Below are 15,260 nucleotides of genomic sequence, written 5' to 3'. Positions count from 1 at the left end.
GGAAAATTACATCCAAAAGACAGTCTGGTGTGGATCTAGATCTTGTCTGTCTTTCTTTGACATGCTTCTGGAAAGTATTTTATGTATGATGGTCTTCCAACTGTATATAATGAATAGCTCTCTCAGAAAAGATTATAGGCTCTGTTATAGTACACATACGTTATATTTTGATGGTCCTTGTTGGTTCTACTTAAAAACTAATCAAGCAGTAACAAGGCAAAAGTCCTGCACATAAAGCCCTTGAAAGCCACCTTGGCCAGAATAGACAGAACTAGACTTGTTGGACGAGCACCCAGATGTCATGTAAGGAAAGGGTAACATAGTCAGTGGAAATCTATTTTACCCATTCATTTTGCAAAATACTATATATAAAATTCCTGGTATATAAAAATAAACATAAAAATAATAATTTGCAAAGAGCTTTCCTATCCATCTTCAAATAGCTAATGGTAGAAAGGGAGATGTGACACACGTCTCTTTTTCTAGGAATTGCGCACTATCTGGGATACCTGAATAGATTTCAGAACGCAAAGCGGATTGGCCCTAACACTTTTAGTACACATCTAAAAAGTATTTATTTAAAAACCTTCTTCTAAGACTTTTTTTTAAAAAGGCAGATCTTTCACCATTTGATGGCAATGCACATGCAAAGCAATTTTAAGCCAGTTTAAACCTATTGGCTTTCGATCAAGATATTATGAGAACCATAATTTTCAGAAGGTGAAAAATCTTCAAAACTATTCAGATGACAATATCCTCATAAAGTTCTAAGATTTGAAGGGAGGTCACATAGTACTTTTCAAGCTGGTTTCAGACTGTCATGATTCTGCCACATCAATGTGTGTGACATCTCCCAGAAAATGAAGGAAGCATTCCCTTCTCATTTCAGCCCCATTCGGTGCTCACCACGGACTATGTGGGAGGAGAACTCATATTTGTCCTGGCTCCTGTGCCCACACACATTGCATTCAAAAGGGTCACGGAAGCCATGGCATCCCATGTGGATGGTGAACATGACATAATCCAGAAAGAGGACACGGCAGTGGTCGCATCGATAGACGCCAATGGGTTCACCTTCCTTGTTGAAGACCTTCAAGACATCACGGGGACAAATGGTTGGTGACCTGAAGATGTCATATGTTCTGGGGTATTCCTTGTAGGTCAGAAGCCCATTTCGAGCCTGCAGAGCAGGGGGGACTGCTTGATTGTGATGATAGGGATGTGGCTGGTGTTCTTCTTGGTTGCTATCCGAATCTGTGGAGTCCTGGCCACTATTGTTTGGAGAAAGGCCTCTGTCAGAAGAACTAGCCTTGTCTCTCAGATGGATGATGTGGCTCTTTTCTACCTCTTGTGAGTTACTGGTGATCACTTCAGTGCGGGTGAGTGCCAGCGGATACAGGCTGCTGATCACAGGCACCATCTCAGAGGTTGGGGCTGCTGGCGTCTGCACAATTGGGCGCAGGGCATCTACCCCAAGGTAGCCAATAGCATTGTTGATGGCTTGATCCAGCATGCCTCCTTGTAGCATGACATCTCTTTCTTTCTCATACCCAAAATTAGAGCTATAATTCACTTCAAAGCTGGGGCGTTTCTCACCTATGGGAGAGAACATTCGAGAAGTCACAAGGAGAAATTCCAAGACAGTGTAATTCATCTATATAAATAAAAATATAATGTTCGTTTGTGGGATTAACAACTCAAAAACCACTGGGTGAATTGACACCAAATTTGGACACAAGACACCTATCAAGCCATCGAGTGACCATCACTCATAAAACACTGAAAAACACAGTGGAAGAGACTTAAAAGCCCAAAACAAAAAATACATAACAACACATGCACAAAACTCCCCCCCCCTATATATATGCAAACACACATATATACACTTATATACAAATATACACACAAAACTGATATACACAGACTGGGCCACAGCAACACATGGCAGGGGACGGTTAGTCTTATATAAATAAAAATGTTATGTTTGTTTGTGGGATTAACATAACTCAAAAACCACTGGATGAATTGACATGAAATTTGGACACACACTGATCAGGTCAACAAGTGACCATCGTTCATAAAAATACTGAAAAACACAGCGGAAGGGGCTTAAAAAGCCAAATAAAGCAAAAAGATGCTACAGCGCCTGCACAAAATGACTGCCCCTGGTAAACAAAACACACAATAACAAATCCACACTCTCTTCTGGACTACAGCTCCCAGCATTCCCTAGACCAGGCCCTTTAGGAGAGGAAGATGATCCAAGTGCATTGCTTTCTTTTCCTTGGATTTCTTTGAGAGCCTCCCAATCCCTGCATATTTCTAATTTCCTATTCCTGGACTGCAACTCCCAGCAATCCTCCAGATAGATAAGATAGATTAGATAGAGATAGGTAAGTAGGTAGATAGATTGATCAGGAGGATTGCTGGGAGTTTCAGACCAAGTATAGGTAGAGAAGGAAGAAAGGGGAGAAAGGGGAAGAAAAGAGGGGGAAGGAAGGGAAGAGGAAGACAGGAAGGAAGGAAGGAAGGAGTGAATGAAAGAAAAAAGGGAAGGAAGGAGAAAAAGAAAGGATGAAGGAAAGAAGGAGGGAAGGTTGACCACAACGACGTGTGATGGGTACAGCTAGTGTTAGATAAAAGAAATGCAATGAAAGCATTTGGAACCTATTACTCATAATCTCATTCTTTCATTACCATTCCTTATGTATCTTCATCTCTCTTAAGAATTAGAAACCTGCATTTTTTTAAAAAAATAATGAAATACTTAAATTCTCCACCCAAATCTCATTTCTTCACTTAAGTTGCATAATCAGAACCCACCCAGTTCTGACATATAGCAATAGATTTCTGCTGATATTGCTAAATTTCTTAATGTGCGGTAAAGGCAACAAAGCCTTTCTCGTTAAAATCCTCCAAGATAAATCACAAAAACTAGAATGTCAAACCCATGAGATAGTTATCACTGGTAGTACTATGACTCAAGGACCATGAAACTCTCCAGGTTGTTCGGAGGATGGGGTGAAACCAACCCCTCACGTTTCTTTACTAATGCACTTCAGAGAGCACTGGCAGCTGTGACAATCTCATGCTCTATCTGATAGTTAAAAGGAATTAGAAAGGGGAAAAAATCCCCACGGCATCACATTTCTTTATGACTCAAAATGCCAGTTCTAGAAAAGATGAATAAAACACTTGGGCTAGTTTCTCAAGGGATGCTAGAGGTTTTTATGGTTTTTTATTTTGAACTTGTGAAAACTAAAAGAGGGTGTCTAGCATTACGGCAGCCAGTAGATACAACTAATGTGATATAATGGTTTGACTATTGGATTGGAACTCCAGCAAACCAGCATTTGGAGCCTTCCTCAGAAATGGGAGTCCATAGGGTGAGTTTAGATGAGTCGTACTCTTTAAATATTCACTCACGAGGTGATCCCTCGTTGTCCGAGTAGGATAGCCTTCCAAGATCAGTGTACCGGTGGGCCCATAGGTGACTGTGGAGCCCTATTCTTGACCTGCATGTTCTCCCGCAGTGAGGGCATTGGTTTCCTGGCTGCCGTTTATTTTCTGGTCCCAATTCAAGGTACAGGTCATCACTTACAAAGTCCTAAACGGTTTGGGACCCGCCTACCTTTGTGACCATATCTCTCTCCATGAACCAAACCGGGCCCTTTGATCTTCAGGGGAGGCCCTCCTTTCACCCCTGCCAATCTCACAAGCTCATCTTGTGGGCACAAAGGAGAGAGCCTTCTCTTCAAAGAGTTATTGTTATTGCTATTTATTATTTATTTTATTTTATCTCCCAAAGTAAGACTCAAGTTCACAGGTAAAATATTACTGTTACCACAAACCCTTACTTACTTAGGCAATCCCTCATTGTCCAAGTAGGATTGTCTTCCAAGATTGGTGTACTGGCGGTGGATCCGTAGGTGACTGTGGAGCCCTATTCTTGATCTGCATGTTCTCCTGCAAGGAGGGCATTGGTTTCCAGGTGGAAGGCAGTCCCAGTTGGGGTTGGTTTGATGTGCCTTCCTCTTGACACATTTCTCTCTTTCGCCCTCTATTCGTGCCTCTTCAATATCTACAGCACTGCTTGTCACAGCTGACCTCCAGCTGGAGCACTCAAGGGTCAGGGCTTCCCAGTTCTCAGTGTCTATGCCAGAGTCTTTAAGGTTGGCTTTGAGCTCATCTTTAAATCTCTTTTCCTGCCCACCACCATTCCATTTTCTGTTCTTAAGTTTGGATTAGAGCAACTGCTTTGGGAGATGGTGGTCGGGCATCTGGACAATGTGGCCGGTCCAGCAGAGTTGATGGCGGAGGACCATCGCTTCAGTGCTGGTGGTCTTCGCTTCTTCCAGCATGCTGACATTGGTCTGCTGGTCTTCCCAAGAAATTTGCAGGATTTTTCAGAGGCAACGCTGATGGAATCATTCTAGGAGTTGCATGTGATGTTTGTAGATAGTCCACGTCTCGCAGGTGTATAGTAGGGTTGGGAGGACAATAGCTTTATAAACAAGCACCTTGGTATCCCTATGGATATCTCGGTCCTCAAACACTCTCTGCTTCAAACCCACATTACTATGCTTTACATGTGACACTTGCACATATCACGAGGGAGGGGACTTGGGAAAAGGAGAACACAATTGGAATTACTGGCATCCACCCCTACGTCCGACCTCGAGACATAAGATCATCTGGGGAGGCCCTGCTCTCGCTCCCATCAACAGCATAAATGCGCCTGGTGGGGAAGAGAGACAGGGCCTTTTTGGCGATGGCTCCCCGCCTTTGGAACACACTCCCAACTGAGGTAAGATCAGCCACCTCCCTCCTGGCTTTTCGAAAGAAATTAAAGGCATGGTTTTGGGACCAGGCTTTTGGACAATAGATGCAAGCAGCACTTCAAAGGAATAGGACTGGAATGGCTGATGATACTGTTTTATTGTTTTAATGATGACTTATGTACTGTTTAATTATGTTTTATTCTTTTTTTTTGTCGTGTCAGGAGCGACCTGAGAAACTGCAAGTCGCTTCTGGTGTGAGAGAATTGGCCGTCTGCAAGGACGTTGCCCAGGGGTCTTTTTGATGTTTTGTCATCCTTGTGGGAGGCTTCTCTCATGTCCCCGCATGAGGAGCTGGAGCTGATAGAGGGAGCTCATCCGCCTCTCCCCGGATTTGAACCTGCGACCTGTCAGTCTTCAGTCTTGCTGGCACAGGGGTTTAACCCACTGCACCACTGAACTGTGGTTTTAATTATTATAATTGCGATGTAATGGCCTTGTATCAGGGCCCATTGTAAGCCGCCCTGAGTCCCCCTTCAGGGATTGAGAAGGGCGGGATAGAAATGCGGGAAATAATAAAATAAATAAATTTGTATCCAGTTTGGTTCATTGGGTTCATTGATCACTGATCCCACAGACTCCAGCTTCAGTGAGTGAACATTATAAACTGTCTCTGCAGCTTAACCTGCCCAACCTTTTTGGTGGGGCATAGGGATAACATTCTGTCTTTATGAGAAGTACACATTCTAGTCACCATACCATACAAATGATTTGACCCTGTTAGGATAAAATGTGTCATAGACACTCTACCTGAAGAACCCATATTGTGGTCATTCGGCAGGTCATTGGGACCAGGATAGTAAGAAGGAGAAGGAAGAGAAATATGTTAGTGATTTCCCCCCACATTATTGCTTTACCATGTAATTTGCACTCTTCTCAGATCTTCAAACAGCTATGTCCCCAGATGATGGGAGGTGGGATGGAAAATGCAAAGACCTCACCATCCCTTCACACTGAGATGCAGAGAAAGATACTACTTCCTCATCTTGTCAATGTGCAGAATGTATATGTGTATGGGAGACTGTGTGTATTTCTGTGTCTCTGTAGGTATATCCAGCCCTGAATGCATTCAATTTCAGCACAAGTACTCATTATGGACAAAAGATCTTTTTGCTCTATACCACAGCTTTCCAAACTGTGTGTCATGATTTGTGATGGGGAGGCTTGGAAAAAAAACCTGAAAGATTGGGAGAAAATTTTCCCCATTTTTTTTCATTGTTGTCCCCATTCCCCTCCCCCATTTCCCCCTAAGTTTTTTGCAGGCCTTCCCATCTCTAGTTGCAAAACATTTATGTGTCAGCTGCAGTGTGTGGGTGTGTCATGCAAACGGAATGAAAGATGACAAAATTTTGGAAATGTATGTCATTTTCTTACAAATAATGTATTTTGAAAAGTATCAATGAAAGGTTTTCAAGATATTTGTTTTGTCCCCATACATTTTATTATTACAATTTATGTATGTGTCCGTATGTCTTACAGGGTGTTGGTTTGACCTCTCGTTTACTAGTAGAATTACTATTTCACGAATTTCACGAATTTATGCATGTCTAAAAAGTGTGTCACCACATGAAATGTTTGAAAAGCTCTGCACTATAATAAAACTTTATTTATATCCCACCCAATCTCCTGTGGGAACTCAGGGTCGTTTCCAACACAACAGGCAAACATTCAATGCCTATATAAAACAAAAACCATAAAAATTGAAACAAAGAACAATACTATACATTATACACTAAATTAAAATAAGCAATTATATCAAATAATAACCATTAAAAGCCAGCCAAGGCAGAGTGTTATATCCGTTCCATTTCCATTCTGGTTGTTTCTTAAAAGAGAGTAAAGATGGGGTCATTTTGATCTCCTTGGGGAGGGCATTCCACAGGTGGGGGCATCCACCGAGAAGGCCCCTTCTCTTGTTCTCACCAGCCATGCTTGGGATGGGGTGGGGATGGGTGGGGGGACCGAGAGCAGGGCCTCCTCAGCCAATCAAAGGGCATAGACAGGCTTGTATATGGAGATGCGGTTTGTTAGATAGTCTAGGCCAGGAGTCCTCAAACTTTTTTAGCAGAGGGCCAGGTCACAGTCCCTCAAACTGTTGGAGGGCCGGATTATAATTTGAAAAAAATATGAATGAATTCCTAAGCACACTGCACATTTCTTATTTGCAGGGCAAAAACAATACAATAATTAAAATGAAGAACAATGTTAACATATATAAACTTATTAGTATGGGAAGTGTGGGCCTGCTTTTGGCTGATGAGATAGGATTATTGTTGTTGTTGCTATTGTGTGCTTTCAAGTCGCTTCAGACTTAGGTTGAACCTGAGCGGGAGCCAGGTAAATGACCTTGGAGGGCCATATCCGGCCCCTGGGCCTTAGTTTGAGGACCCCTGGTCTAGGCGGTTTGTTAGATAGTCTGGGCTCAAACTGTTTATGCAATTATAGCACAATAATTCCAATTTAACTACCATAGTTACATCCCATGGAAACCTGGTGTATATGTTTTATGAGTCACTAGCACTCTGTAAATGAAAATTTTATATAACCTACCCTAAACCGCAAATTCCAAGATTTCATAGGATATTGCCATTGAAGTGAAACATAGCACTATAACTATGTAATGTGAAAGGGCCTAAATAAACTTGTTAATGTGTTGTCCTAAAATTCAAAGAAATCTAGGGAACTTTGGTTAAACAACAGCTATTCAAATATTTGGCACCAGGGGCGGCTCAACCCATTATGCGAAGTATTTGCAGTATAGTTGATTTTGCCCAGGGGCGCCCTTGAGGCGCTCTTGGGGGGAAATAGACCTTGACATATGCGAGTTATAGTTACTGGGATGTATAGTTCACCTACAATCAAAGAGCATTCTGAACTCCACCAATGATGGATTGAACCAAATATGGCACACAGAACTCCCACAACGAACAGAAAATATATATCAGTGATTGGTTGGGGGGGGGGGGGGCAAAATACTGTTTGCTTACTGTTGAAAATTGCCTAGGGCCGCCTCTGTTTGGCACAGCAGGTTTTTTTCCCCCGTGGTGATAGGAACCTACTCTCATCACCCCAAGAAAAAACCCACATTGGAAAGATTTGAGAAAAGGTGAACGAAATTGGAATTACTGGTTCCACCCGCCCATTTGTACCCAGTTCAGTTCATTTAACTGGGTAGCAACAGCTGCACATATCCATGTGTATCAACTGCAGGTGACAAACCACAAAATGACCCAGAAAACCTTGACACCATTTGAACTGCAATCACAAATGTGGCATGTATATAAAAGGGGAAAGTCATACTGACTGTGTTTGTACCACTGGGATGGGTGCAGGTTAAGTTGTGGCCTTTATTTGGGGAAAAAAGAAAAAGAAAATAAGAAAGCAAACTACCACCTCCCAATGAACAACTTCAGTACCCCAGTTTCTAGCATTACCGTAACTTAAAACTTCAGCTAAGAAGTTAGAAATTAAGAATGTAATTCTTTGCTAAGTTTCTTCTTGAAGGTAACGATGAATAATTCCAGGGATTTTCTTCCCACTGTGAGAATGAATTCAAAAATCATGTAGTTTTCAACAGCGATTTGTAAACTGGGACATTCTGTGGAAAATGTGCTTGTAGATTTTTGTGTGTACAGAAAACTGCATTTTCTGCACAGCAAGCAGTACATTCTGTATGAAAAAGTGATATTCAGACACAGAAACATTAATTCCTGTGATGAAAATGCAAGTTTCCATGCAAACTTTAAACAGAATAAATTCCCAATTATGCCCTTTTTTGCTTAGAAAATCTTATTTTCTCATCAGGAATTAATATTTCTCTATCAAAATATGATTTTCCATGCAGAAAATGTGTTTTCTGTGCAAAAGTCTGTGAATGTTATGCCAAATAAGTCCTTTAGTAAAAGTATTTGCATCAGTTCAGGATTCTACTCATCAGATTTTCTTGATGATCGAAAAACATGTTTTTTGACCATTTTTGAATATTTGTTAGATTTTTTCCCCATTAAAAGTGCGTCTTTGGTATCCAAACCAAAGGGGAGCTACATTACAAAAAGAACATTAACATAGCAAATATAAAGGTTGTAGATGTGAACAATTTTCAATATTTCTCTCTCTCTCCAATATTAGAAACAGATATTATATATGTTTTACAAACTGGTCCATGAGGGCTGGTCCATGAGGTCACGAAGAGTCGGAAATGACTGAATGAATGAACAACAAATTAGAAACTTGGGCACTTAATTAGAATTTTATTTTGGGGATGATTTCCTTTTTGGAGGGGCAATATTCTCATTTGCTGAAATAGCTGAGGAACAGATTTTAGATACAGCACAAGGAGCTAGTAAATAGCCCCCTGAACCTCATTTTATGGGCACATAACATAGGCAGATAAAGAAATGTGTTTCTTCAACCATTTTTTCATTTTAGGCCTTAACAGAAAGTCAAATTAAGGTCAGTCACAAGGCTGGTAAGTGTGTCTTAATGGAGAAAAGAGAGTGAGTCGTCTTTTTGATCACATTATTATATAACTACCACACTAGATAGGTTTCAGTTTTAAGAAAACACAACTTAATGTCAGACAAGAAAAGAGTTGTGTTGAGACGTCCTTTCTCACCCACTCTGCAGAAAAAAATTTCCGATCTGTGAAAGACAGATGATGCAAACACTCCTGAAGTTATAAAATAGGTCTTGTCCCAGTTCGAGACATATTGTTGTATCCAGAGTCTGATATACAGATAAAGACATGAAGAGAATTGGCTCATGAAATGGGTTGTGCATATTCTGTCCACAGATATGGGTGCTGGAAAAAAGTATATACAATTGTGTGGGAGGAAATATGAGCTATATTAATGGGTCCTTAGAGGTTAAATCAGGGGTCCTCAAACTAAGGCCCTAATCTTTTTTTATACTGGTTTTAAACCACTTCATTGGATGTGTTGCAATAGCAGATTCCCAGATTAGTTTAGTGTTTACACCTTATTTTATTTTTCCGGTTATTTAATATTTAATGTTTATTTTACTTAAGTGATATTTGTCTTGACTGTTCTAATGTAGCACAAACCCTATGTAAAACTGTACGACGTATTTTTGACATTAATATTGAAATCTGAAATATATACAGACTTTACTTTCTGTATAACGGCCCTACAAGGTCATTTACCTGGCCCTTGCCCAGGGTCAACCTGAGTCTGAAATGACTTGAAAGCACACAACAACAACAACAATCCTATCTCATCAGCCAAAAGCACTTCCCATTGAAATTCTAATAATTTTATATTTGTTAAAATTGTTCTTCATTTCAATTATCGTATTGTTTTTATTTTATTTTATTGCACAACAAATGTGCAGTGTGCATAGGATTTCATTAATGTTTTTTTTTTTTCAAATTATAATCCGGCCCTCCAACAGTTTAACGGACTGTGACCTGGCCCTCTGTTTAAAAGGTTTAAGGACCCCTGGGTTAAATTAAGAAAGATATAAAAACTTGGTTCTCCTGATGTGCATTTGGAGAGTGACCATATATCCAATTGTGCTCTGTTCCATCTACAGTGTCGTCCTCATGATACATTTCCCTCCCGTCCCTAATGAAGGCAAAACCCCTCTGTTTGCCTCTATGAGCTCGTCCCTCAGAAATACACTTTTTTTCCACTGCTATTTCATCCAGGGTTTTATCATTTTATCTTGTGCATTTGGCCTGCCCATTGTGTTCGACTTGTCATTATGTTGTTTTGCACTGTTTATTTTATCTTGTTGCTTTATGTATTTCATTGTGATGTAATTTTTCGTTGTTTTGTATTTCATTTTGTTGTATTGTATTTTTGGGCTTGGCCTTATGTTAGCCGCTCCGAGTCCCCTTTGAAGAAATGGTGGCAAGGTATACATTATTATTATTATTATTACTACTACTACTACTACTACTACTATTAAATTACTTGATATGTTATGTTTTTTTGAGAATACAACTAAAGTGTTCCGATGTGAAAAACATGCATCAAATACACACAATGCACTTCTCATTGACTGCAACTTCTTATTGATCAGATTAATTATAACTTTGATTTTGCTGATGTGATGAGTGGCCTTTTCATTTCTTAGTGATTATTATTATTTAATATGATTATTTCATTTTTTTTGTATTACACAATTACACAGCCATAGCAATATCCTATCAAACGGTGTGATCTACAGTTTCAAGGGGGCATTTAGAAATTCAGCCAGAGAGCTCTAGTGCCCCACCAAACTGCAAAACTCAGGATTTCATAGAATGTAACCATAACAGTTAAAGTGAAATCACATAACCGCATATTGTGAGAGCCCTTACTTGAATGCCCTTGTATTAGCAGGCCCTATTAAGGCTGCTAAATATCTAGTGGCCAGTTTGAACTTCCTATTGGTTGCATATCTGTTTGAGGTGCAAGTCCATGTCTTGATCCATGGTAATAGATATTATATATGTTTTACAAACTGGAATTATGATAATTACCATAATAATAATAATAATAATAATAATAATCCTTTATTTGTACCCCGCTACCATCTCCCGAAGGACTCGGTGTGGCTTACAAGAGGCCGAGCCCAAATACAACAATAAAAACAGCAGCAGCAACAACAACACAATAACTCAAAAAACAAAAAAAAACAAAGCAATAACATTAACAACATCTAATGACGCAATTAAAAATAATGGCCGGGCCAAATGTAATAATTAAAATTAAAAAGTGCTGGGCATGACAAGGTGGGGTGTTTGGAGTGGGATTGGCATGCATATATCCTGGATCTCTGATAAAGTGCATTGGGACATAATGCTAGGAGTTTCCTTATTCTGGAAAGGCACACTGGAACAACCACGTTTTCAAGCTCCTCCTAAAGATTGCTAGCGACGGGGCCTGCCTGATGTCCTTAGGGAGAGAGTTCCAGAGTCGAGGGGCCACTGGGAAGGGCCCGTGGTGGCACAGCAGGTTAAACTGTTAGGCTGCTGAACTTGCTGACTGAAAGGTCAATGGTTCGAATATGGAGAGCAGGGGGAGCTCCTGTTGTTAGCCCCAGCTTATGCCAACCTAGCAGTTTGAAAACATACAAATGTGAGTAGATCAATAGGTACCATTCTGGCAGGAAGGTAACAGCGCTCTATTCAGTCATGCTGGCCTCATGACCTTGGATACAGCAATGGGCAATGCTGGTTCTTCAGCTTAGAAATGGAGGTGATCACCCCACCCCCCAAGAGTCAGACTTGACTAGACTTAATGTCGAGAGGAAACCTTTACCTTTACCTATTGGGAAAGGGCTGCTGCTACAGTTGGTTGCAGAAAATGCAGCAAAGATTATTGTGGTAACTTGAGGACCTAAACAGGTTGGTCTCAGCTCATAAGAAGAAAGCAGGCATGCATAAGACTGCAAAAGTGATGACATTTGGAAATAATTCTCTAGGACACTTTGCTACCACCGACAACATTTCATGCACAGGTGACTGACAGCTCTTGTGTGTCTGGTGGAGTTCTCCAGCGGTTATGGTGAACAATTGTTCCCCCTCTGCTTTTGCAGCGTTGAGAGGAAAGTGTGAAGGTCAACTTTATTTTTGTTCATGGCATTGAAACGCACACAGAGAATGAGAACGGCAGTTAGTCATAGGACTTTGTCGCAAGATCAGATAATGATGGCTTGTAACAGAGCTTGTAACAGACCTCAGCCCATTCTTAATTTGGGCAATGATGGAGGTGGAGAGAAGGAGCACTATAATTCCACTTTAAATGCAATGGCAACTTCCTATAGAATCCTGTAGTTTATAATGTAGTACAATTTAATACTATTACTACTAATACAATATTATAATTATATATTTTAGATTACATGTAATATTACTAATAATATTACAATATAATGGTATAGTACAATATAGTAATATATAATACTGATATTGTGCTATGCTAATAAAATAATATATTGTATATACATATAATATTTATAATATTATAATGTAATACAATATAGTAATAATACAATATTATAATTATATATTTTAGATTACATGTAATGTTACTAATAATATTACAATATATGGTATAGTACAATATAGTAATATATAATACTGATATTGTGCTATGCTAAAAATATAATACATTGTATACTAGCCGTCCCCTGCTACGCGTTGCTGTGGCCCACTCTGGTGGTCATGGGGGTTCTGTGTGGGAGGTTTGGCCCAATTCTATCGTTGGTGGGGTTCAGAATGATCTTTGATTGTAAGTGAACTATAAATCCCGGCAACTACAACTCCCAAATGTCAAGATTATATTTTCCCCAAACTCCACCAGTGTTCACATTTGGACATATTGAGTATTCGTGTAGCGTTTGGTCCAGATACATCATTGTTTGAGTCCACAGTGATCTCTGAATTAGGTGGACTACAACTCCAAAACCAAAGGACACTGCCCCACAAACCCTTTCAGTATTTTCTGTTGGTCATGGGAGTTCTGTGTGCCAAGTTTGGTTCAATTCTATCGTTGGTGGGGTTCAGAATGTTCTTTGATTGCAGGTGAACTATAAATCCCAGCAACTACAACTCCCAAATGACAAAAGCAATTTTTTTGAGTGAACGACATATATTGGGTTGTTAGGTGTATCGTGTCCAAATTTGGTGCCAATTCGTCCAGGGGTTTTTGAGTTCTGTGAATACCACAAACGAACATTTCATTTTTATTTATATAGATGTGTGTGTGTGTGTGTATATATATATGTATATGTGTATATGTGTGTATATATGTGTATGTATGTGTGTATGTATGTGTGTGTATATATATATATATATATATATATATATATATATATATATATATATATTGTAAGGCACTCTGAGTCCCCTTCGGGGGAGAAGGGCGGCATATAAATGCCGTAAATAAATAAATAAATAAATGCAGTTTGAAACCAATGCTCAATGCTATGCAACTCTGGGAGCTGCAGTTCTACAAGATCTTTAATCTTCTCTGACAAAAGCTGCTGGTGTCCCAGAAAACTGCAACTCCAGGAGTCCATAGCTTTGAGTCATTGCAGTTAAAGTCGTGTCAAATTTCATTAATTTTATAATGTAGATGCTTCCCAGATTTCACTTTTTAGGATTTCATATATAATCACAGAGTTGGAAGAAACCACACTGCCCATCCAGTCCAGCCTCTTCGCCATGCAGGAAAAAAACACCATCAAAGCACCATATCAGTGGTTCTCAGCCTGTGGGTCCCAAGATGTTTTGGCCTTCAACTCCCAGAAATCCTAACAGCTGGTAAACTGGCTGAGATTTCTGGGAGTTGTAGGCCAAAACATCTGGGGACCCAAAGGTTGAGAACCACTACACCATATGATGTTGCCACGGCAGTTAAAAGTGGAACCATAGTGCAACAGGTCCCGAGATAAAATGGGGAGGATCAGTGCTGATCGTGATTTGTTTCTTTCAGAAACAAAATAGATACGTGTCCTTTGAAATATGTTTTTCAAAAGTGATACATTGAAATCGGCAAAAATCTAGAGTCTTCAAGGGTCTGGCACTTGGAGGCATAGCCATAAAGGTAGGTCAGATCCTGAGAGGGTTTGGCCACAGATTTGTTTTGCTGAGGCTTCATTAGATTTCATGGCAAATTTCAGTTCAGATTGTTCTCTGTCCATGGAGAAGCAAACAAAACAGCAATGGACTTTTTGCTACGGGTGCCTTTAGCAGCAAGTTTGATCTCTGAGAATTACTGGGTTAAGCTTTTAAAAAAAAGCCATGTTTGTCTCTTGCAGCATAAAAGGAGGAAGAGAAGAAAAAAATAAATGTGGCAGAACCTTTAAGACTAGTATAATAATATAATAATAAAACTTTATTTGTACCCCGCTACCATCTCCCCAAGGGACTCGGTGCGGCTTACATGAGGCCAAGCCACAACACATCAATAAACAAAAGCAATAACAATAATCAATACCATCCAGTTAAAATAAACTCAAAATAGAAAAAAAATTACATCCAAAAAGCTTGAAATGTTCTACAACTGTTTTTTAAACAAAGTATTATCATATTTTGTAATGCTGCTCTTAACTTGTTTTTAATTCTGTTTTAACTTACTTTTAACATGTGTCTTTAAAAAAAATCAGTTTCATTGCATGTTAACTTTTGTATCAAGAGTTTTCCCCCCCACTGCATTGCCCTTTTAAAACATTGGAGAAAGACAGGATATGAATAAAATAATACAAAAAAATGTTATCTTTAGTTGATGACTATCTTTATCATTTTTCAAAGAGATAGCCATGGCAGGAAAAAGGGGGATAAATCTACTGAAATCTTTAAGGCTAATTAATTTTAGGTTGAGTTTTTGTGGATTTCAATCCACTTCGACACAATCTTCAAGTCACAGGTATTGAACAACCTGGGGATCACAACCAGACACAGTGAAGACACCT

General features: G+C 39.6%; 1 protein-coding gene across 3 annotated transcripts in view; it reads right to left on the bottom strand.

Annotated features, from left to right (window-relative positions):
* Nucleotides 1-685: 685 nt before the first annotated feature.
* Nucleotides 686-15,260, bottom strand: part of IKZF3 (IKAROS family zinc finger 3) — a 75,513-nt gene continuing 60,938 nt past the window's right edge. For all 3 annotated transcript variants that reach the window (XM_060781060.2, XM_067470039.1, XM_067470038.1), the window contains one exon: nt 686-1,596. In XM_060781060.2, the coding sequence (XP_060637043.2) occupies nt 881-1,596 (716 nt within the window). In that variant the 3' untranslated portion in view covers nt 686-880. The remainder of the gene's footprint in view (nt 1,597-15,260) is intronic.

Source organism: Anolis sagrei, chromosome 6 (assembly GCF_037176765.1).
Source record: "Anolis sagrei isolate rAnoSag1 chromosome 6, rAnoSag1.mat, whole genome shotgun sequence".
NCBI lineage: Eukaryota > Metazoa > Chordata > Lepidosauria > Squamata > Dactyloidae > Anolis > Anolis sagrei.
Note: the sequence above shows the minus strand (reverse complement) of the source record. Positions and strands in the feature narration are given on the sequence as shown.